This window comes from Centruroides vittatus, unplaced genomic scaffold (assembly GCF_030686945.1).
Source record: "Centruroides vittatus isolate TY-2023 unplaced genomic scaffold, ASM3068694v2 scaffold_2569, whole genome shotgun sequence".
In the NCBI taxonomy this organism is placed as follows: Eukaryota; Metazoa; Arthropoda; class Arachnida; order Scorpiones; family Buthidae; genus Centruroides; species Centruroides vittatus.
In genome coordinates this window covers 433121-457170 of record NW_027122690.1, presented here as the reverse complement: position 1 = coordinate 457170, position 24050 = coordinate 433121, and the positions used below count along the sequence as shown (strand labels likewise).

The following is a 24050-nucleotide window of genomic DNA, read 5'->3' as shown; positions in this document are numbered from 1 at the left end:
ATTTTAATTTTTTTCTATTTTAATATTTTAAAGAAAAAAAAATTACCTCTACTTCTCCTTGATCAATAACATAAAAATTATCACCCTGATCACCTTGATGTATTATAATTTCACCCACATTATGGAATACTGGAAACATGGCATCAAATATATCACTAAAACAAATAATAAATGTCTATTATTAAAACCATATATTAAGTTTGTATAATTATCTCAATTTCAATAATGCATTGGTGATTAATGATAAAGTTTATATTATTCACAATATTTAAATATTTAATATAACATTTAACACACTGGAAAAAAATGCAGCTGACATCAAATATATTTATTATAAGCATTATATTTAAAATACTTCCAGTTCATCATCATAGATTTATAATATTTAAGATAAGTAAACAAAGTGTTTCTAATCTTACATGAGCAATTATTTATTGTGACATTGTCACAATGCCAGGCTGCAATTTTTAATCATATTTTTAATTTATTTAATTTAAAATATATTCTTTCCACCTCAAATTAGTAGTGACTTGCCATCAGTACATCATACTTTTTCTTTAACAAGTGTGTTATGCTGGTCATTTATCTAACACCTTTCAGGGAAAAATTTTTCAATTGAAATAACATTACTTCAGATTTGCATCAGAAGTTCTTATATAGTTAATTGATGCCTCCTGACCCTAAGGTCTCCATATCTGATCTTGTCTTTCATTTATGTAAGTCCATTATCAAGATTAAGGAATGACTAATGGGCAACAGTGGAAATTTATAGGTTTACAATTTTTTCAAATTGCAGCCCAATAAGATAAAAGTAAAACATTTTAAAACTTATAAATCAGCATTTGCTTCTCTGATAAATATATAAAACAAATAAAGCATCTAATATAGATGCAAATTGAAATATATATATATTATACACAAGTATATATATATATATATATATATATACATAAACAAGTATAGGAAAAAATCATAATAATTCATTTATAAAATTAAGATCTATTTAAATGTTTCATATCAAACTAAAAGTCAAGAATTTATAATACAAAAATTTATATAATTCTGAAACTATTACAACATACCTACAAAAGCTGTAGAAATTTTCAGTATGCAAGATTAAATATTCAGATAAAAAACATATCAAATATTCAGATTTAGCAATTATTAAATACATTAATGATTTGCTATATTATTGAATTGTATAATAAATTCATATAGATTTCAATGCATTTTTATAAGTATTCCTTCATGATATTGTTTATAATTGATTTGCAGATATTGATAAAAATGCAGAAAACTGAAATATTATTTGTGTACAAAATTAGTCAATTTGTAAGTTAAGAAAGGAATTGTTTTTCTTCACAAACTTATCTGAAAATCTGAACAATGATATATATCAAGTTACTTACTGGTTTTTGACTAGTAATTTATGATTTGTTTTAAACATTATTATATTATTGACTTAAATTAATTTTAAGTATGTTTTTAACTTTTTGTAATGTATTTCATTAAAATAACTAATGTTTTAACAGCATATTTAAATATTTTTATTTTTCTTCTGAAAATAAGAGCGATTTTATTTTAAATTCTCCTCATAATTTTTGTTGTTTTAAAAAACTTTAAAAAATATGATATAATTTAAGTATATTTTAGCAAAGTTAACAATTAAAGATTAAAATAAGCTTTCAACTATCTACAGGCAAAACAATGTTAAGCTATTAGCAATAAGGAGTTAATTGCAGGTCAGACAATACAACTTTGGATGTAATGTAGCTTAAATTCACATTTCAGCAAATATAAATTTTCCATCATCTCATTTGCACAATTCTGCGACATTCCGTCACTTTTCAAGCAAATATCTAAGGCAATCTTGAGGATAAAGGTAGCCAAAATGTAGCATAGACCATACATTTTTTTCCCCCTAACATTAGCAAACAGCAGTTTATATATCCCATAAAAAAAAAAAAAAACTAGTAAAACCAGGTTGAAAGAGTAGAGCTCAGCAAAAATATCTATATGAAGAAAACTTTTGAAAGTTGTGGCATAAGCATACTGGAAGCAGATTTGACAGTAAGACTCGACATGTGAATAAACTGCACATTACACAGACTACAACTACAGGAAAGTTTGGATGAAGCAATGTCATCATGATGATAAATTGAAAAAATAAGCATTGTCACAAAAATTAAAAAATAATAAAATAAGAAACTTTCTGAAATTATTATTATAAAAATTATAGTAACATAAAATCATCTCATCTAAGAAATATTTTAGACAAATGTATAAGCTAATGTAATTTCTTTATATTTGAAATTATTTGAATTAAAACTTATTTAATTAACAATTAACTGACTTAAAATAGTGTCACTGTATCTCTCTTATTTAATGAAATACCTATGCTTAATTATTAACAACAGTGGAAAAAAAAAAAAAATTCTGAAATGTGAATTTAACCTAAAATATTGCAAATTATACAATCTAATTACTTTAGCAGATCTTTCTAATCTCACATATATGAAATATTAATGAAATTAAAATAGCCATCAGTTGATAAAAAGAGCTTGATTACTTTTAGACAGTGTTTCCTGGACAAATATTCTCATCAATACAGGTAGTCACAGTTAGGGATTGCAATCCAGCAGTGTTTTGAATCCAGCTGGATTTTTGCTGGATTGAAATCATTCCAGCTGGATCCAGCGCGGATGTATTTTTGGTGCAATAAAGTGTTATCTGTCTATCTATCTATCCTGCAATTTATGTTTTTTTTAATGAAATAAAACATTTTTAAAAAATACTTAAGAAGCTTTTATTATTTAGACTGGTCACTATAAATCAGTAAAACTTCTTACACATTTAGGTAGTAAACTTAACTTTGGTTCAGTTTAACACTTGAGATAATTAACTTTAAATGCTTAGTTAGATTATAATTATAATGTAATCTTTAAGTCAAATAATAGCAAAGGTAATTCTACTGATTAATTTATATTAATATATTATAATAATGTAAGGACAGATAATCAGTGGCTAAGTGGCTATCAGTCTTACCAGTTTTCATATATAGGCTCTACATATTAGTCTGTAGTTATTTATAAGTATATAAAACTATGTACTGGAAGTAGAATAAGTTAAATAAACTACACCTTTATCAATCCAGCAAAATTTAATAAAATAATAACGTTTTCAATCGTTTTTAACGATCTTCCTCAGTTACAAAAAAATAGAAAATTAAATATAGAACATAAAATGTGTTTGGAATAAGTATAAAAATTAACGGAAAACGCCCAAACGGACAAAATATAGATAAATAAACAAAATAAACAGCGGAAAAAATATATACAGGGTGTTTTTTTTAAACTGATGGTACTCAGAAACATCTGTAGAGCAATCTAGCAGCTGGACTGTCGCCAAATTTGGGAGAGTGACTAAGGACGACATGGAAAAGAGATTTCGCGAAGAAAAAAGTAGTACCTAAATTCGCCGGTAGAGGAGGATTTGGCGCTGTTGTAGCGAAAAAGTTACCAGCACTTCACTGAAGAAAGGGTCATCAGTTGCTTTTTTCCACTTGCATGGCCACCTCACTCCCTGGATCTAACTCCATGTTACTTTTTCCTGTAGGGTTACTTAAAGTCCAAGGTCTATCTTGGTAGTGTCCCAAACTTGATGACTTTGAAGGACAACATTTCTCGAACTGTGATGAACATTCCTGCGGACATGTTACGTTCGGCCATAGAGAACACGGTGTTCAGGATGCAATGAGTTGTCCAGCAGGACGGTGATCACATTGAAGAAGGGAGAAGGTTATTTGCTGATTAATTAAACTTTCATTATTACACTGAAACCTCTGTCTGATTATTCATTCGTGTGTTTGTTAATTGCAGCCGGATTTTATGCAGATTCTTAGCTGTTTTGCTACAACAGCGCCAAATCCACCCCTAGTGGCAAATTTGGGTACTACTTTTTTCTTCGCGGAATCTCTTTCCCATGTTGTCCTTAGTCACTCTCCCAAATTTGACGACAGTTCGGCTGTTAGATTGCTCTACAGATGTCTCCGAGTACCGTCAGTTTAAAAAAAAAAACACCCTGTATATAAGATCCAACAAAACCCGCACTGTCCGTTAATAACATTAATTAATGTAGAAGGATTTCCACATGGTAGACAATGAGTACGCATCTCTATGGTTTATACAACGAGTTGTCATGTGCGCCTTGCAGATTTCCAATCTCTCAAGATGTTTGACCGTTTGCCTATTCGTCGTCGTTTTTATAATTGCCACTTGATCCCATTGGATGTTAACATCCTTCTGTCTTGCATATGATGCCAGTGCAGTGTTGTCAAGGTTCTTACTGATTGTACATTTGTGCTCTTGAGCCTTTGTTTTAAACTGCGCATCGTTGCACCCATATAAACAAGCTTGGAATTGAAACGTTGGTTGTGTAAAGGCACCGAATATATACCCGTTGTTGAATTCCGATCCTCTTTCTTTTTATCATTTCTTAAAAGTTTGAAAACAGTGGATTACGTCAGTATACAATACAAAAATTATCAGATCTGGCAGTACATCTATGTATCTTGTTTAAAAAAAAAGGGATGTAATTAAGCACTATTCTTTTTATATTTATTCCAAACACATTTTATGTTCTATATTTAATGTTGTATTTTTTTTTGTAACTGAGGAAGATCCTTAAAAGCGATTGAATACGTTATTATTTTATTAAATTTTGCTGGATTGATTAAAGTATAGTTTATTTATAAGTAATTTAATTATTAATGTTAGTAAAGTAGTGAGTAAGTAATTAGTAGCAGTCTAGTAGTTAGCAAAGCGGCAACGCGACAACGTAGACTTTTGTGCAATTATTTAGAAAGTTAATTGAGTATTTGAGGATCCACAGCGCTGGATTCAGCATCAAGTGCTGGATCCAGCAGGCCGAATAATGCGCTGGATCCAGTTGGCTTGCTGGATGAGGAATCCAGCAATTGCAATCCCTAGTCACAGTCTGTAACTATTGTTATACTGGTTTTCATGTCTCTCTTTTCCCAATTACATTTTCATTAATACAGGTTCTATAGCAAAATTCAATAGCTTAATAGAAAACTTCCTTGAAAAAATGTTCACTAATTATCAAAATTTGCACAAGAGTTGTTTTGCAATTTAAAAAATGTCAGGAAAAAAATTCTTCAAAAAAAAGATATCTTGTCATCCAATGAATAAAGTGGTCCAACAAAGATGAAATAAGGATTTACAAATCATTCCATTGGAATGAATAGAAATGTTAAAGAGGTTGCAGAAACAGCTGTAAGAGAAAATTGTTCATCAAATTGGTAAAATAATTAATTATGACAATATTTTCCAGCAGTAATGAATGACTACAATGAGACAGAAGTGGAAGAAGAGAAAAAAGAAAAGATGATATAATTAGAGTTATTAGAGCATTAAAACTAATGAACACAGTTTTTTCTCAAAAAAACAACTACCTTTGTTAAATCAAGTGTTATCTTAAAAAACAGACAAGAAAAAATAAATTTTTGACAAAATATCACAAAAATAATCTAAGATTTTGATTTTTTATAAAATCATTTTTAAGAATTTTTAGTGATGTTTCAGTAATATGACAATCTTAATAATCCAACACAATTCTTTGGTCCTATAAGTGATGGATCAGAGAAGTTTGATTACATATATATATATATATATAACAAAACAAAATTACAAAATTATTTAACAAAAAATACTTTGAGAAATGCAAGAATTTAAAATTTCTATGAATAAGCTATAAGATGAGCATTTTCATAATATTCTTTAATTATTTAAAATGATTGACATTTTTGACATTTTCTCAAGTATCATTTTTTTCTTATAAACAAAATCATTTTAAATAATAAAAGATCATTACTGTACTCTTTTCATAACTATTTTTCAAATTAGATTATAAAAAACATATTACTTATAAAATTATACTAAGCATAATCTTGTGTATTTTATGGTTCAAACTAAAAATTTATATTTAAATTTATGTTTAAATGAAAAATTACTGTTTTTATTTGCATAAATATTTTTTTATTTATACTGTAATAGTCTAAAATTTCAATTACAATTCCATAAAATTACAAAAATATTGTTTCCAATATTTACTTTTATTACGAGACATTAGGATAAGTGTACTGAAGAATATATCAACATCCGTACATAAGTTCATGCTTATCAAAGAAATCTCCACATGCCTGCAAGTACTGAATTAAAAATGTACTAAAAAAAATTTTTTAATTTTGAGTCAATATATACAGTACAGCATTTACAGTAAATCTTTACAAATTGTGGTATATAAAATATATTTATATTAAAAATTACAATTAATATATATTTAATTTTTTTTTATTTCAAAAATCAATTATAATACGTGAATAAATTCCTAACACAATACATTTTATGAATTTTATTAATTTATACATTTTTGTTGTATAAATTAATGTTTTACTAAATTAAAATCAATAATGATATAAATTTTATATTATATAAAATTTATTCATTGAATCAAATTTACTTCAAAAATTAACATTTTTTATGTTTTCTGAATAATGAATATAGTTATATATCATTGAAAAAAACATACTTTAGATTTCGACACAAAAACCTTTAAAATGCAGCCTTTTATTCAAATTTTCTAACATTTTTGGCCATTTTGAAAGGCCTTCATCAGGAACAGAGCAATCAAATGATTCTGATTTCTAAACCGACATTTATTCTGAAACTTTTAAATTTTTTTTAGATGTCTAGTGCACAGGCTCATATATAAATAATAATTATTTATTTATATTGGCACAACTACCAATCTATATTGGTATTTGTACCAATACACACAAAATATATATATATATATATATAATACATGAATAAATAACTAACTAAAATACAATAAAATAAATAACAAAATAAATACATAAATACAAAATATGTAAATAAATACAAAAATATATATAACACAATTGCTAGTATGGAGAACCTGCCATAGTGCCTGTTTCTTTAATTGCTTGTCCCTTAAAGATTTTGTGTCAAAGTTCAAGTATTAGTTAAATGCAGTTAGAGAAGAATACTTTAGATCAATGGTATTCAAACATTTTAACACTGCAACCCCAAGGTAATTTTCCGTGACCCCATTTAGGAGAACACGGTCGGTTAATCGGGGGTCAGATAAACGATGCTCTACTGTACAATCAACCCTCAACAATTTTCATTGACCTTTGTTACTTTCCATTAATTTTTATGAGGAATCCATAGATTAAATACCATTGCTTTAGATTAATTATAATTAATGGAAATACATTAAAAACTGCTTAGGCAGCCACCTGCATTTGAAGGGCACCTGTCAAAATGGGCAAAAATGCCTGGCACAGAATAGTTTATACATATTCAGTTTATACATAGTCTTCATATAAGTTACCCATATTAAACAACCACCTGTGTAACGGACCTGTGGGTATCGATTTTTGGTCCAAAACAACTGTAATAAGTGACCACTTCCACGAATATATCTGGTCTAAAGTATTGTTTGAACCCATCTAAACAACATTTCCCCCCTCCTAATATAATGTATTAGTCTAAACTCTTGTTCAAACCCACCTCGGACACTTCTCCCACCCTTGAAATTAGGTACAGGTGTTAATGAATTAGTCTAGCAACAAAGGAAATTCATTTCAGTTTGTTCAAAATTATCAGAAAACAAAATAAATGCAAAGTGCTGTCTTTAGAAGATGGTGTTAAAGTTATCAGAGAAAGTGAAAATGGTTTATTACAAAGGCAATAAGCAGTGAAGTTTAACTGTGGGAAAACAAAATTTATTTTACTGTAGACTACAGTAATTTCCTTAGGGGTATAAAATATTGTACATGATACAATTAATCAACTGATCTCATCATTTGATAAAATTTATTTTATTTATTATTATTATTTTTTGATGCTCATATACAGTTCATGTGCAATAAATAGTTTTTGTATCAACCTACCTTATTTCCATGATATTTTTAGAAAAATAATATCCAAGTAATTTTCACATGCAAAATATTCAAAAAACAATAAATGCATTAACGCAAAAATCAGTTTTACAGGCAACCTTGCAACCTTCCTTTTTCGATTCCGCCATTGTCATTGGACAATTGCAGAAAGTAATGAAATTGTATTATGAGCAAAAATAATAAAATCATTTTATTATTAATAATTTTTTTATTGTACTTAAGAAAAAATTAAATATTAAAAAATACAGTATTTTTAGTTAAAATAAGATTAAACTAACAAAAACCAAAACCAAAGTGATGGAGAGATACATGTATTATGTCTTCGATGTACAAGCGTGTAGTAACTGAGGAGCAAACGAAAAGAACCAACTTGAATTAATTAAGTTGGAAATAAGAAAATGTGCATTATAAATCAAAAAATGCGAGTATTGTATTAATCTTTAAAATACTGGTATTGAATCTGTCTTATAGAATCACCATGACTTCTGTAAATCGAGTTATCCAATAAGAATAAAATACAATATCAATATAGCTCTATTGTTGAAAAAATTCACTTATTTTTGCTCACCTAGAGTTTTGCTTAGTAGAAATGAGTAAAAAGTGTGTAAAATATATGTATGGAAATACGGTATATTACAGCACCACCTGTATTGGACGACCACCTGTCTCAAAGACCACTTTTTGAAGAAACCATGGATGGTCGCCATAGACAGGCTTTACTGTATCGCCTATACAATATTATTTCAATTATAAAATTTTCATACAATAAATAAAAAATGGATTTTATGATATATAACTAACTCACTAATATACTGTATTAATAATTATTACCTTCTTTCATTGTCATCTAAATGAGAAAATAGCACATTTCTTTCAATTGCTTTTGATAAAGCTGCCATTGTTTTATAATCCTTAGGAACAATCTATGAAACAAAAACAAAATTCATTCACTTATTTTAAATACATTTAATATTTCAATGTTCTTAATTTATTTTAAAAATTGTTAAGAATTTTTTATAATTTAATCATAATGTATTAATCTTAAATCATAAAACAATAAATTACTATAAAATTTATTTCAGTTTTTCATTTCTATAATATAAAATTAGTTTAGCAAAAGAAAATAATAATAATAATCATCATCATCTCATCTTTACCTTTTTCACATAAGTAGCAGCATCTTCTTCATTATAAGTCTCTGCACTAACAGCTCCTCTTCGAACTCTTTGTGAAGGTACAAGATTTGGCATAGGTCCAATCTCATCATCTTTTTCATCATTTGATGATGTTGATGAAAGTTGTTGTTTAATTCTTAAAGATGATTCCTAAAGTTTTAATAGTTGTAACTTTTAAATTAAATAATTAACAATTATAAATATAAAAATTATATATTAACATGTATTAATTGAGATTATGTTTTCTTTATAATTTCTATATATATGTATAAATGTGCTTTATACCTGTATATATTAGGTAGGTGTGATCAAATGAAACCAATTTGACAGTTGTAATTACCAAAAAATGCACATTTATTAGAAAACACTAAGGTAAGTGTACAGAAAAATGTATCAACAGAGGTACAGTACATGTGGGAATTTGTCCAATGTGCACAGATGGGTTCCATACATGTTGGACAGATTTCCACAAGAAGCAGAGGTTGCAGGCCTATACTGATCTTTTTTAAGTGCTACAACAGTTCTTGAATGATGGATTTCTTGATGGTATTCTTGAAAAAGATCTCAGAGATGCGATCTGGGTTTACCACCAAAAATCAGAATCCAAATGGCAATAATGAAATGGTTCCTGCAGGAAGAATAAATGCAAAACAAAAATCAACTGGAGAAATCATACAGTGTTTTTAAAAAAAATAAAAATGTATGATAAATGTAGTTATGTGGATAAGTTGAAGAAGCTTATGCCAGAATTGCACATGCTCAGGGAGATAGAAAGGACCATGTTCTACTTGACAATGCATAGCCATTTTGACAAGTGAATACATGACAAAATTTACTTGGACATTCTTATCTCATCCTTCATATAGCCCTAATTTGGCATTTTGTCTGAGATTCATCATTTCAATTCAATAGTGGCCAAACTTCAAGGGAAGTGATTCTCCAACACAGATGTTGGCAATGATGCTGTCAAGATGTGGCTCAGTCAGACTGAGGATTTTTATAAAAAAAAAAGCAGTAGCTAGAAAGTCTTGTTGAGCATAAAACTCAACATGAATTTTGTGGAAAATTAATAAATGTATATTAATAAATGTAAATATAACATACATGAATTTCATTTTCCTATCTGCAGAAGTATCCAAGATATAAAATAGATAGCATTACATTTGAGTGTCCCTTGTATATTATATTAAAGTTACTTATGGAAAAAAACTCAATGTATTTTGTTCAAAGCTTATACAAATTTGCAATTTTATTATTAATAAAAATTTTGGAAAATCTATAGTCTAACATTAAACACATCATCTATAGTCTAATATTTAAAATCTAATAAAAAATTCACTTTTTGGCATATAATGTAGCAAGTGATATAGCTAAATCCTTGAAAAAGATTCAACTATATTCTTATGTAAACAATCCATTATATTTTTTGGTATCTATTTTTATTTATTTTAATCATAAAATTCAAAAATAACTGGAGATAAATAGTTCATAAAAAACTAGAGCTGGATATTCAAGAGAGCTGGATTATCGTACATCAAAAATGTGGCACACCAATATGGATATTGTATTGACCCAGTAATACCCACAATGGGAAATAAACATACTGCTCATGATATATCTTTTAGACATTTTTCCTATTTATTGCTATGTTAACTTACATTGTGTTATAATATTAGGTGCCACCAGAAATGCATGCATGACACCAAAATTAGATAACACATGACCAGCTAATTTTAGCTCTTGTAAATTGAGTACATTTGATCATAGAGAACCGAAAACAGTTTTTATTTACACAGAAAAATATTTATTTTCACAACCCAGGATTTGACTACAAAAGTCATCTTCAGGTAAATTAACTAAAGGAATCTAAAGGTAGCTTACCTTAATATGACACTGTAGTGAAAATAAATATTTCTGTGTGTAAATACAGACTGTTTCTGTTCTCCATGATAAATTGTTTCCACAAAGTAATGGCCAATACTACCAACCATATTTGATCAGTTTGTTTGTGGCTGACGATTGTGATATATAGTAAAATCTCATTATTTTGAAACTCTGGGGACCAAAAAACAAGACTTCAAATTATTTGGATTTGAATTTGATTTGAAAAAAAAAGTTCAGCTAAGATTTTTGTAATTCTTGAATAAAATTATATCATCATCTTATATAATTTCACCCGTTCATTTACAAATGCATTAATATTATGAGTTATTGCTTAGAAAATTAAGCTATTTTGAAAAATACTCAATTGGCATTTTACTTAACAAAAACAATGAAAATGTAACAAATTACATTCAAGGCAAGACCTGAAAATAACATACAAAAGAAGCTTAGCCATTATTACAAATCATCAACGAAAATTAAATATAAAAGGTTATTTTGAGAATTCTCAGAAAATACAATTTTCCATTCTCAATTTCCAAAGGTTCCAGAATGCCAGAATTTGGAAACTCTTTGTCATGGTAATGAAATAGATCAGAACCACTATAAGGATCTCAATGGTAGAATTAAAGAGCACAAATAGACTGTAAGCAAGAGTTTAATACTGCTTGCATATGCAACAGAATCCAATATTGAAGTACTTTGTGATAATACTATGATTGTACAGTATAACCTGTGATGGACATTTGTAGCAAACACCTAGGAGGTCCTATAAATATACAAAACAAATTTGGAACAAGGCTGCATTAATTTCCATGATGCAAACTCTTTATACATGGCCTGGAAATTGTTATATGAAGTGTAACATTTTAAATAGCAACCACCACATTTTTTATATTTTTTATGTATTTTTCTTTATTTTTAATTTATCCTCCAATGTTGTTATAACAAGTTGTGGTTGTGCAATTGACCTTTACATGTTGTTTTACATAAAATCTTGTATGTATTCTAATACAGTCATTCTTTTTGTTCTTTTTGAGCAACTGATACAGTCCTTCAATCTGGATTAAAATGCTTTTTGTTCATTAAATTATTATTGGAACTCAGTAAGATTGTTTTTAATTATTTACATGATTCTCCAGTTTTTGTGTTGTTGGTTATTATTAAAAAAAACAAATAAAACTGCTTGTTGAAACAAGCAATTCAAGTTTTCTTTTTCATTTTTGACCAAAAAGAAAACAATGCTATAAAACAAATAATGTTTGGAAACTCCTTTATATATACAATAATTTGATTTAATGCTGCATCATAATCTTGTCTTGAAGGCATTTCAAACTTTAAAAAGTAGATTAAATTAAATGCTCATTACCAGCTAAGCACATTTGAATTGATATAGTTATTGTGTAGCATAGCAAAAAATGTGGCTTTGCTACTCAACAACTACTAGTGCACAAATAGATCACTGTTTTTGACTGCAAGTAAGACACTGGTAATTGTAAAATACACTTCTACTTCAAATAAGTAAAAATTGATTTAAAAATTACACCTTAGTATGAAAAAAAATATGGTATTTTTAATAAATTAATACCATTAGTTAATTTTGCAAATCAGTAAGAATGCATTTCTTCCAAGCTAGACAATTCAAAATATTTTTTAATATAAAACTATATTGAATTCAATTTTATTGCTCAATTAGTTTGTAAAACAGATATGAAAAATCTTGAAGGAATAGAAAATAAACTTCTAAATAACAATAAAAATGTTATGTGGTATATATATGGTCCACCAGTGGCCAAGCGGTTCCATCCCCAAACACCGGGAGTTCAGTTGTGGGTTCGCACCTGGCCCAGACGGGCCTGTCACTTGGAGTTTTCTGGGTTTTCTCAACATCTGTAAAGTCTAAATAGGGACCAGTTACCCTTAAAAAGACCTCCCGGAAGGCATTTCTCCCCCACATAACATTGCATATCCAGAGAAGGCAATGGGAACCACTCCAGTACTAACTTCCCCCAGGATATCACTTGGCATACAAACTAATCCATACTAACCTGCACCGGGTGTTTGCTGACATCAGGGTGACCTGATATGGTCCATGAAAAGGGAGCGAGTATATACTGTATATCAATTATAGATTTATCTAATAGAAAATATATACATGTAAAACGTTATATAAAAGTTCTAAAACATAATTTTGTATATGACTTTATCTATTTGTGTATAAATAAAACACGAAGTAAACAGTAAAACCTGTCTAAAACGGACAAAATATTCGATACCGTGAAATTCCGGTTTACACGTGTTTCACTGTATATAATAAATATATACATTATAATAAAACTGTATAGAAGAATCCTAACAAACTGTAAACATTGTACCGTGAGTATTAATGGTAATTCATACATATTACGCGGTTTGTCCCAAATTGTAACATTACCCCGCGGCAAAGGGTGATGACACGAATGGTACTCGGCATTATTATTATTATTTTACGTGTAATTTCAATTTCAGTGTTGATTACAAATTCTCTAAATCATTACGATAATGGCAAAAGTAAATAATTCTACTTTTTAGCTTAGGAAAAAAAAAATAAAATTAGACATAAACTTACGCGTTCTAACTTTTGGAAATATTCCCTCAGAAAAGATATTGGGTTTTCCGGGCGACTGACACAAAGCTGAACGATACAATCCTTTAATATTTGCTGGATATTATGTACTCTCACGTAAGCCTCGCACTCCCTAAGACTCTGATCTTCGTCCGCCATTTTGAATCGCTTTACGTAAACAAGACGATTTTCGCTACCAGAAAATAAAATTTATAAAAAAAATATATTAAATTTTAACATATATTTTATTTTTTATTTTTAAAAAATATGTAAAAATGAATAAATTGTAATGTTATTGAAAATAACGTGAAATGTAATTAACATAACGAGGAAAGTTTTTAAATTTAATTTATACGTAATCGCCACTTTATAATATATTATATACAAAATTCGGCTATATACAAAAACAATAAATATTTTCTTAATTATTTACTGGATTATTTGCAATTACTTAACTCCGATATCATTTTATGAATATTTAATCATTCAGTTTAACGGGCGGATGGATGGCCGAGTGGTTAAAGCGGTAGCCTGCATCTCTGGGGATCCGGGGTCGAAAATCTCCAGGAGTGGTCCGTCCTAAAATGGCCCGATCCGGCCGCCCCATTGTGGACTTGGTTTGTTTGTTTGGGCAACGCAACACTTGGGCGATCGCCAGGGCTGCCAATAGGGCAATGGTTCACAACCAGTGGTCCTCAAGAGCTAAAATATGGTCCGCGAAAGATTTAAAACTTTTAATTCATTTTAAATTATTATTCCCACATTGATACAAACTGAATTTAATTTTTACTAAAAATGTTATGTTTTCTATTATAATAGTACTGTTAAAGAATGTTACTCTTGAGTTTAACGATTAACTTATGTTAAAAGTTTTGATTAAAGTTTATTTTTATATTGATACAGTTTATTTTTCTTAAAAGTTGTGGTCCCTGCTAACAACAATAAAATCAAAGTGATCCCTGGTCAAAAAAAGGTTGGGAACCGCTGCACTAGATTGTAAGACAGGATAAATAAACGGGTTTGTTTGTCACTGCAGCTATTTGCCTCACTTTCCTTAACCCCACATACGATAATCCTGACATTTGGTAATCCCCAATTCGGCGACCTCGCACAATCATATTTGCATTAGAAATTTACAAGTCAAATTAGAATAGGAATATTTCTTAATTAATGTGAGTTACGGATTTCGACTTTCCACCGAATGTGACACAGCGACCCGGAAATGACCTTTCACCCGAATATGACACTTTCACTCGGCTTCGACTTGTAAATTGCCGACATTAGGGGCAATAAGTTAATTGCGCGTCAGGAAAAGCATAGAAACTCATCGTATGTAGGTGGTGCGGCAGAGGCAAAGATGACAAGTGTCTTACAATAACCGTTTATTTTAACATTAAAACGAACTTACAAAAGGATAATTCTTTCTTTCTTTCTTTATTTGTTTTTGTTCATCTGGGAATTCCAGCCACTTAGGCTATTTCAAGGTCTGTATAAGAAGGTCAGGCCACGCGTGACCTACTTCTTGAGCCGCCATTTTGGGGTATTTTAAGTCGCATGTTTTAAGCAAACTTGTACGAGCAGTCAGTTTTATACGACATTAATTAAACTAAAATTGCATAAATCCAGTGATTTCCAGTCAAAATTATAATAATAATTTCGGATGATTATGCATCCCCAATTTTATGTAACTTTTCGATCAAATAGTTTAAAAGAAACAATCATCCACATCACTCGCTGTCGTGAATGAAACTAATTAAATAGGTGCTAAAACTGATGCAATTACGTATATAAGCACTTGGTAAAGTAATGCAATAACATAAGTTATCCAAAATTTTATTTTAAAGCATTTACCAATACAATATTAATGCATTAAAAAATAAATACTGGACTAACGTTTAATTAATGAACATTTTTGGCTTTACAAAGGCTTAAACGTCATATTTTCCTAATTATATAAAATTTAATCAAAAAGGATAATATTAAACACAATTTGATGATATTTTTAACAGAGCTTATCTGAGACATAACTTCTTTCTCTGTAAACACACAGATACAAATATAATAAAATACCATTTTCGGAAGTCAGCAGAAGTACGCATAAATGAGTTTTTGCTTCCATACAGTTTTTTTTACATTCAAAGTACTGTTCATATCTCTGGCAAAAATATGTAATCTCACTGACAGAAAAGTTGAGATTAACAGTTCTAACTGAGATTCTTCGAAATGAAGCTGAACAACAAATAATTTAATGTGAGCTCACGTATACACTCAAACCTGTTTTTGTGCGGTCTTTTTTTGTGCGGTATATGAAAATTTCAATCAAATTGGAACATAATTGACTCCTGTAAAATTTTTTAAAACTCTATTGGATGTTTTCTATGACATCAGCAGGTTTTTTCATTTTTTATTCAGTAAAATTTTTTTCTCATACGTTTTTTTCGGTCCCCTCTCATTTTAATAGCATAAAAATCATAAATATTATGTTATATTTGAACAGATGCGGTAAGTTAGCTCCCCTCCAGCTTTAGACTGCAGGTGTGAAATTTCACGCCTTGTTAAATGAAATAACACTTTCTGCAGCTATATTTATCAAATAAAATCATTTTTAACGATTATTTTTAACTTTTTAATGTTAGATTGGTATTTAAGTGGAAATAATTAATTAATATAAAAAATAAAATTCTTAGAGGATTTTTTCCCCATTAGGGATTGCAGAAAAAGGCCCAAGGAGTTAAAAAAGCAATTCCTAGTTATTTCGTACGGTTTTGAGTTATTTTCTACGTGAGACTTTTTTTATGCGGTCCCTATCCACCGCATAAAAAATACTTTTTAATTGTGTTGCGAAAACTATTTTTTATAGCTACTCGTGAAGTTTTGTGCGATTTTTTTATGCGTTTTCTTTTATGCGGTCCCTATCCACCGCACAAAAACAGGTTTGAGTGTACATCTCAAAGACAGTACCTATAGAAAAATACATAATATACACTACTCTCACATAGTTTAGAATGTTCAGTTGGCTGCCACTTATCCCGTCTGCAGTTCTGCACCCATTTCGCTTTCCTCTGCTTATCTGCAGGAAATCTAAACAATCGAAGGTCGGTAGACTTACTTTTACAATTAGGTGCCACAGAATAACCCATTGTTTAACGTTCTGAGTACGTATATACGTAATAATAGTCGACTCACGCAGGGACCACGTATGGTGATCTCTATCGATATGCCCCAACATGGCCGCTGCCGCATAGAATCACGGGAGCGTATCCAGGGCCGTGTTCAGTAACACAGAACACCTAAGTTAGAATTCTGAGTGGGTTAGCGGGTGGAGCTAAGAATAGATAAGGGAAGCTAGTGGTGGGAGGAGTCGAGCAGTAGTTAGAAACGAGTTCAACATTACAACATAACTAGACTTAGCAAGAATTCTGCGTTACTGAACACGGCCCTGACCTTCTTATACAGACCTTGGGCTATTTTCTCCGACGTGCTGCCGCCTGGCGGTTAAAGAAAGCGGCCCGTTTGTCTTACGTATTCTTCCAAGGCTGCGATATGTTGTTTTGCTGGTATATCGGCCGTCGGCCAGTAGATCCGAAGTTTTTTTTTTTAACTCTTTCCGCCCTGTGGGCACTAAGAGGGCCTCTTTTATAAGGCCCATTATGGGTTCGGCCAGGCCCACAATGGGGCGACCGGGTGGTGAGGGACGGGGCCCGACATATCCAAACGGACCACCCCCCGAAAAATTCCTGGGGTATATTCGACCCGTTCGGATTCGATCCCGGGTCCCCCAGAGCGGTAGGCTGCCACCTTGACCGCTCGGCCATCCGGCCTCGGCCAGTAGATCGATGTTAACGTCCGAGTGAGATCCGGATTAACGGATATAGCCTTACAGAGGGTTCGTCTGGGTCCGTCATAGCTTGGGCAGTGCAGCCAATAGTGGTGGGATGTTTCATCTGCTCCGCACTTAGAAAATGCCGGCGAATCGCTAAGGCGGCGGGAGTAAAGGAAGGTCTTTAGTGGGGCCGTGTCCATGCGGAGACGGGCTAATAGCGTTTCCATATAGCGAGAGGAGGCATGGTGGTATGGCCACTTACAGAAGGGGCGAAGGCGGTCTCGCCCTTTCCTTCGCAGGGTTGGTGTCCACGCGTCTGTGAGATTCTGGATCGTTGACTGCCGAATGGTCCGGGTAATGTCGTCCGGTTGTAATGGGTGCCGTATTGTTCCGATTGGGGTGCCAGAGCGTGCGGCCTTGTCTGCCTCTTCGTTTGCTGGAATTCCCGCGTGGTCCGAGGTCCATACAATCGCGAGTGGGATCAAAGATGATACGATCGTCTCCGCCAGGTCTATGATTATCGGTTGGGACGAATAGGTTACCGTCGCTATTGCTTGAAGAACAAAGCGGCTGTCCGAGAGGAGAACGGTCGATCGTTGTGAGGACTGACAAAGGTGGATTGCCCTCTGAATGGCTAGGGCCTCTGTACAAAAGGATAATACATGGTGCTATCTAAATCGTTTACTGGACGAGGTATGACGTCGTTCCGGTGAGGGATGATGAAGCCCCGGGGCTGTGGAGAAGACGAGTCCGTAGAACCGGTGGCGGACGTCGGCGTAGGGAGTGGGCGGCTGGCAGACGTTCCGACGAACACTGGCAGGTGGAAAGCTCCGTCTTCCTCTCTTCCAGTGGCGTAGCGTAGTGGAGGCGGCAGGGGCGGCCCGCCCCGGGCGGCACTTTTAGGAAGCGGCATTTTTTTACAATAAATAATAATAATAATATCTTGTAAAAATTTGAACCATTTCATTTCATATTTTTGTCGCATCTACGATTCGGACCGATTGAAATGAGCACGGAATTTTTAATTACTTATTCTGTGACGAAACTGGGGAACCCTTTCTTTAAATGAATGTATAATAATGACATCTTGCTCATTGTAGCGTCTGTACTGACTTGTAGGGATTCATGTATTTTATTTTGTGCTTGGATTGTTTATGACTAATATTTAGCGAGAATGACTTCTATCATATAAAGAATAGTGTTCAATATTGTATAGCCTAATAACACCTGCAAATTAGATTACAGTACGGATAAGGGCATACGTGTAAAAACTTTTATAATAAATGTGATTATTATATTGTAAAACATATATAAATGACTTTTTTATTTGTAACCTGTACAATACACAATAATGATGAATGTTCTTGCCGAAGAGTTCTTAGAATTACTGTATATTTTAGTCTTTAAAATTGAGATACCTAAATAAGGGGGCGGCAAAATTTTCCTCCGCCCCGGGTGGCTGACACCCACGCTACGCCAGTGCTCTCTTCTTTGTCTTTTTAAGCGATTTTCCCTCGAATCTTTCCCACTTGATTGGTCTTGTGTCCTTCTCCCCTTTTCCCGATTGGTCATTCTTTTGTTTCTAAGCAAGACGAAAACCAAGTCTGGCCGGGGGATGGTGCCCGAACGTTGACAACTACGCTCATAGTTTATACCGTTCGTCCTCCTCTCTTGGACATCTGGCTAGACCGATCGGCCAGATGTTCTGTGTCCGCCTATCCCACCTCCGAGACGGTCTCGAGCTCACATGATAGATCATGTGAGTTCGGGACAGGTGTTCTTGATCATAAGCTTCTTGTCTCCTCCTTTTTTTTTTTTTTTTTTTTTTATTGTGTACATCCCGACTCTTATATACGCGCATCCTGACAAAGCATCTCTCTCACTCGGTGGACATTTCCCTCTGTCGATCATCACCGTGTCACGTTTGTTTTAGCACAAGTGTTTCACTTCGGTAAAGTTTACTGCCCGACACGTGTCCTCGATCCGATCGAACTTCCGAAATTCTCCGACATAGCAATTTTAGCATCTTCACAGACTTAATCAACTGGACTTTCCATCCCAATTTACGGACAGATACTTCGACACGATTCGAGATTCGTTCTCCCACTTCGGTTAAAATGCATAGAACAATAACTGTGAAAATGAATGATCAAGCAGTGTTCTGGTGGTTATTAAAAACTGTTTAAACGACTATAACTGGCCAAGGCAACTGATATTTCGACTGATGTTCTACTTAGGGGCGTAACAGTTGGAGCAAACTGCTCCAGGCGCACGAATCATGAGGGCGCAAAATTACAAAGGCGAAATAAAAACTAGTAAAAGGATTTGTAAAAAAATAATATATATAATATAATTTAAAATTTCCGAACAAAACAAGCGAAAAGTAATTAATTTATAGAAATTCGCTGAACTTTGTAGATTTATTAGTCACACACATCTGGCTTTTAGACAAAACGAACCTCTCGTCTCTAGAGCCGGCTAAGTATTTTATTGCCTTGTTTACTCCTTTCCTGAATAATTGCGTGGGTGGTCTGCCTCGAGTAATGTAGGTCAAAGTTTGTGAACGTATGTTAGAGTTGCGCTTGCCCAGTACGATTTTCGCTGATGTGTGTCCTTTGGTCTCGTTTTGCTCATTTGTCTTCATTTAAGGGGTGGAGCCGAGTTAGTGTACTGAAAAAACGGTCATTGCCTGGTATCGAATCAGTCATAATACAAATGACGAATAAGAGCATAGAAGGCATATAAATAAGATTTTTAAGGCCAATTAACGGAAAAAAAGTGTCCCATAGACTTAGCATTGAAAGTTTGAAAAGTGGAGTTTTCTGGAAATATTTATTGCTAAATTGTCTTGAAAACATGTTTATTTGTCTAAATAACGTCAAACAATTTCTCGTTACCAAATTATAAGTAAAAAAACCATTAAAACAAGCGATTTTATAGCGACTGTTTACATAAGTCAAAGTGGTAGTCTGCGGGGGCGTGGCATTTCGCTGGAATTTTACCGACAATTGTTTTTACTGGAGGATCTGTTATCTGGTGGAACAGACAAAGAAAGTAACCAATTACAGTGTAAAAGAAGTTAACTATCGATGTTATCTGCCGATAATTCGCCTTTTTATCTCTAGTTGCTGTAGAGTTTCGGGGGGGGTGTACTTTTGGATATACTGAAATATTTTTGGCCCGGGGTTTGTGACAAAGCATTTAATGATTGGGACAATTAAAAAACACATTCGGGAACACGATTCAACGATTAGATAGCAACAGACTTGTTTACAGTTCGAAAAATAGACTTTTGAAGTTGACGATATTTTCCCTGAAAAATTCTCGAAACGTAATACTTTTTTTGTTTTCGTTATAAATAAACAAAAATGATATAATTTAAGTAGTATTGCTGATTAATACATCAGAAACACAATCCCACTAACGTCAAAAACGAAAAAATCGCGAAAAAAAATTTTGATTTTTTCAGTAACAACTTTAGTCGCGTGGGGTGCAGGTGCCCCCTGCGCGCCCCACCGTGTTCGATCCCCCGCGCGCCTAACGTCAGGTTAACTCTGCAACATTCTCGATTCTCATAAAAATGACAAAGTAATTATTTTTAGTAAATTAGTTGTTTGAGAATGTTGACATCTCGAGCACCGCAACAGATTTTCCTGAATGATTAAATGTTAAAAGGTAACAAAGTTAAATTTCTGTACGTGATAAATAATTTTGTTACCTATTTATATAAGATAATTGAAGATATATCATAATGAAAAAGAAAGTTTTATTTTCTTATCATCACCTCGTTATTAGTTAACATCCAGAACGTGTGGTGGCTTTTAACCATAATAAATCCGTCGCACAGTGGTTTTTAACTTTAGCAGCTGATTTTTATTTCATCGTTTAAAGTATATCAAACACCTACAAGTAGTTAGACCTTTAGCACATTTTAGCAAAACAAAAGAAACAAATATGTATTTCTATTCATACATTTTTCTTTGAAATTTTTTAAAGTATGAATATTAAATTTCTAGGAAAGCTTATAAAACTAACGTTATTCGGCATTAAAAACTGCAAATAAAAATGTTTCGAGGCTAGAATCTATATTTTAAAGTTACAAACCACTGTGCGTCGTATCACCCTCTATCGTGGTTGTATCAACTAACGTTCAGAAGACGTTATGGCTTTTCTTAATCACCATAAAAATATCAAATATCATAAAAGCCACAACACGAATTTCGCTTCGTGGCCGTTTTGAATTAGCCACAACGCGTTGTGGTCGTTTTTTTTTCGCTCAATGAGCGATTTCGGTCTTTGAGCCTAACGCTTGATATAAATAATTTACCTTTCCGAGATCACAGGATTTACAGATCTTCAAGATGCAGGAACTTCGCAAGGAAACTTTCTAGAAATAATTAAATTACTTTCTCGCTATGATGATGTTTTAGTAGATCTTTTAACATCAACATTTCTTGACCGCTTTACTTTGCCTTCGTCGTATGAAAGCGCCACTGTTTTTCGAATTTTCTCCAGCCGATTTCAACATTAATAAGATTTTTAATATCTCTGTCGTAAATTTAATTCAAATGCCGTGGCAAAGGATTTTTTTCTCCCTGTAAGCACTAAGAGGGCTTCGTTTAACAAGCCCATTATGGGTTCGGCGAGACCCACAATGGGGCGGCCGGGTGGTGAGGAACGAGACCGACATATCTGGTCGGACCACCCCCCCAAAAAATTCCTGTAGATTTTTCGACCCGTCCGGATTCGATCCCGGGTCCCTCGGAGCGCTAGGCTGCACCTTCATCGCTCGACCATCTGGAAAACGATAGTGCAGTTTATTACTTTCCCAGCTGGTATATATAACAGAAGAAAAGTATGGAGATTGGTCGAAAATTTAAACTTCCCCAAGGTTTTTATATTTCTGGACTCTGGACCTCCAAACGTCGAGAAATGCAAAAAAAAAAGAAAAAAAAAATTGGGGTTTTTTTTTGTATGTATGGATGTTACTGTGTGGGGGACACGATTTTGTTCACTCTATTTGAAATTTAATAACTCTTGTGCTTTTTGTCGAAAATTTCTGAAATTTGACAGGGAGGTTTGTGTATTAGGGAGATTAATGCTATTAAATTTTAGTGATTAAAATGTCGACAGAGTGAAGAGATAAATGGAATCGTGTGTCATATCTGGAATAGGGCCGGATTTTTAAAGACAACTTTAGTCGTTAGTGGTATTTACAATTTTATATATTATTATTATTATATATGTATATATATATATATATATATAAAACCTATCCCTACCCCGAAATTAAGTTTATTGCCATATTTTATAATATTTAAAAATATTAAAAGATTTTAATATTATAACAGAAGATGGCGCCATCAAATGTCGCCGGAAAAGGTAAGAAACTCGTTGCTGGATTTTTTAAACATTTTTCAGCCGATGTAAAAAACGTGTGTATCAAAAGACTAGCGGATCTCATTTTAATACACTAATTTTCATGAGATTTTTTCACTACTGAATTCCATGTTTTTCAAATCACATTTTGCTGATTTTTGTTTCATTATGAATTTTTGCTCTTTTTATCACTCTTCATAACTGTTAATAATGTCTCGAATTAGAAATTAATCCAAAAATGCGCCATTTTAATATTTTGATGACTATTGAATCTTTAAACAGTTAATACGAAATTTAATAAGTTTTATTAAATATAAAAATTTATATACAGTAGTGAAAATTCCAAGTACAAATGTAATTGTTAAAGTCATTATAATTCTGGTTTGAACACATATCGATTGCTAGGTGTGTTTGGTTAAAATTCAACGTGGACATGGTTTCTTCCCGTAGTGCATTATTCTGTGATGAAATGTTTTACTAGTAGAACCAGTGGCGTTGCTACATATTCAGCGCCCTGGAGCAAGTAGAGTAGATGCACCCCCCCCAGTTCCTCGAAAGAGATCTCTCAAAATTTATTTTGAACAATTAATTTAAAAAAATATATCTAATTATTTCGATTTAAAACTTTACTCAATAATAATTTATTTGAGATTCAAGGCATTTCAATGTTGACAAGCTATTGTTTTTTCAATTGATATAGTTGCCAAAGAGCTAAGACCGTGTTGTGACACGCTACTTCTTAAATACGTTTTGATTAATTTTAGTTTTGAAAAACTTCGTTCTGCTGTCGCTGTCGTCACCGGTAAAATTGAAAAAAAAAAAAAAAAAAAAATATGAGGTATGCTACAATAATGTCGGAGAAGCCACTTGAGGCTGCAGTGTGAATTAAAATTAGTTCGGCAACTTATTGTATAGATATAATTTCTTTCAAGTGAGTATTAAAACACATTTTAAATCGAAGGAATTGAGGTCCAAAACTAGACGAAATGCCAGAGGGATATGCCGATTGTAGCAATTCTGATCTTTTCAGTATATTTTTTATCAAATGACGTGAAAAGTGTACATAATTCTCGAACTCCCAATTATTCCGTAAGTCCTGGTAATTCCAGGACTTAAGGAGTGATGAAAGCATCTCAACGAATTTCTCTATATATCTTCGTGAGCACCTTGCTGCATTTT

At 32.2% G+C, this 24050-nt stretch overlaps 1 protein-coding gene across 1 annotated transcript in view; it reads right to left on the bottom strand.

Annotated features, from left to right (window-relative positions):
- Window positions 1-13834, bottom strand: part of LOC136987644 (cAMP-dependent protein kinase regulatory subunit-like) — a 49962-nt gene extending 36128 nt beyond the window's left edge. Inside the window, exons 1-4 of the mRNA XM_067285393.1 lie at window positions 13673-13834; window positions 9166-9333; window positions 8840-8931; window positions 47-155 (exon numbers count right to left, since the gene is read on the bottom strand). Of these exons, the coding sequence (XP_067141494.1) occupies window positions 47-155; window positions 8840-8931; window positions 9166-9333; window positions 13673-13828 (525 nt within the window). The 5' untranslated portion in view covers window positions 13829-13834. The remainder of the gene's footprint in view (window positions 1-46; window positions 156-8839; window positions 8932-9165; window positions 9334-13672) is intronic.
- Window positions 13835-24050: the final 10216 nt, after the last annotated feature.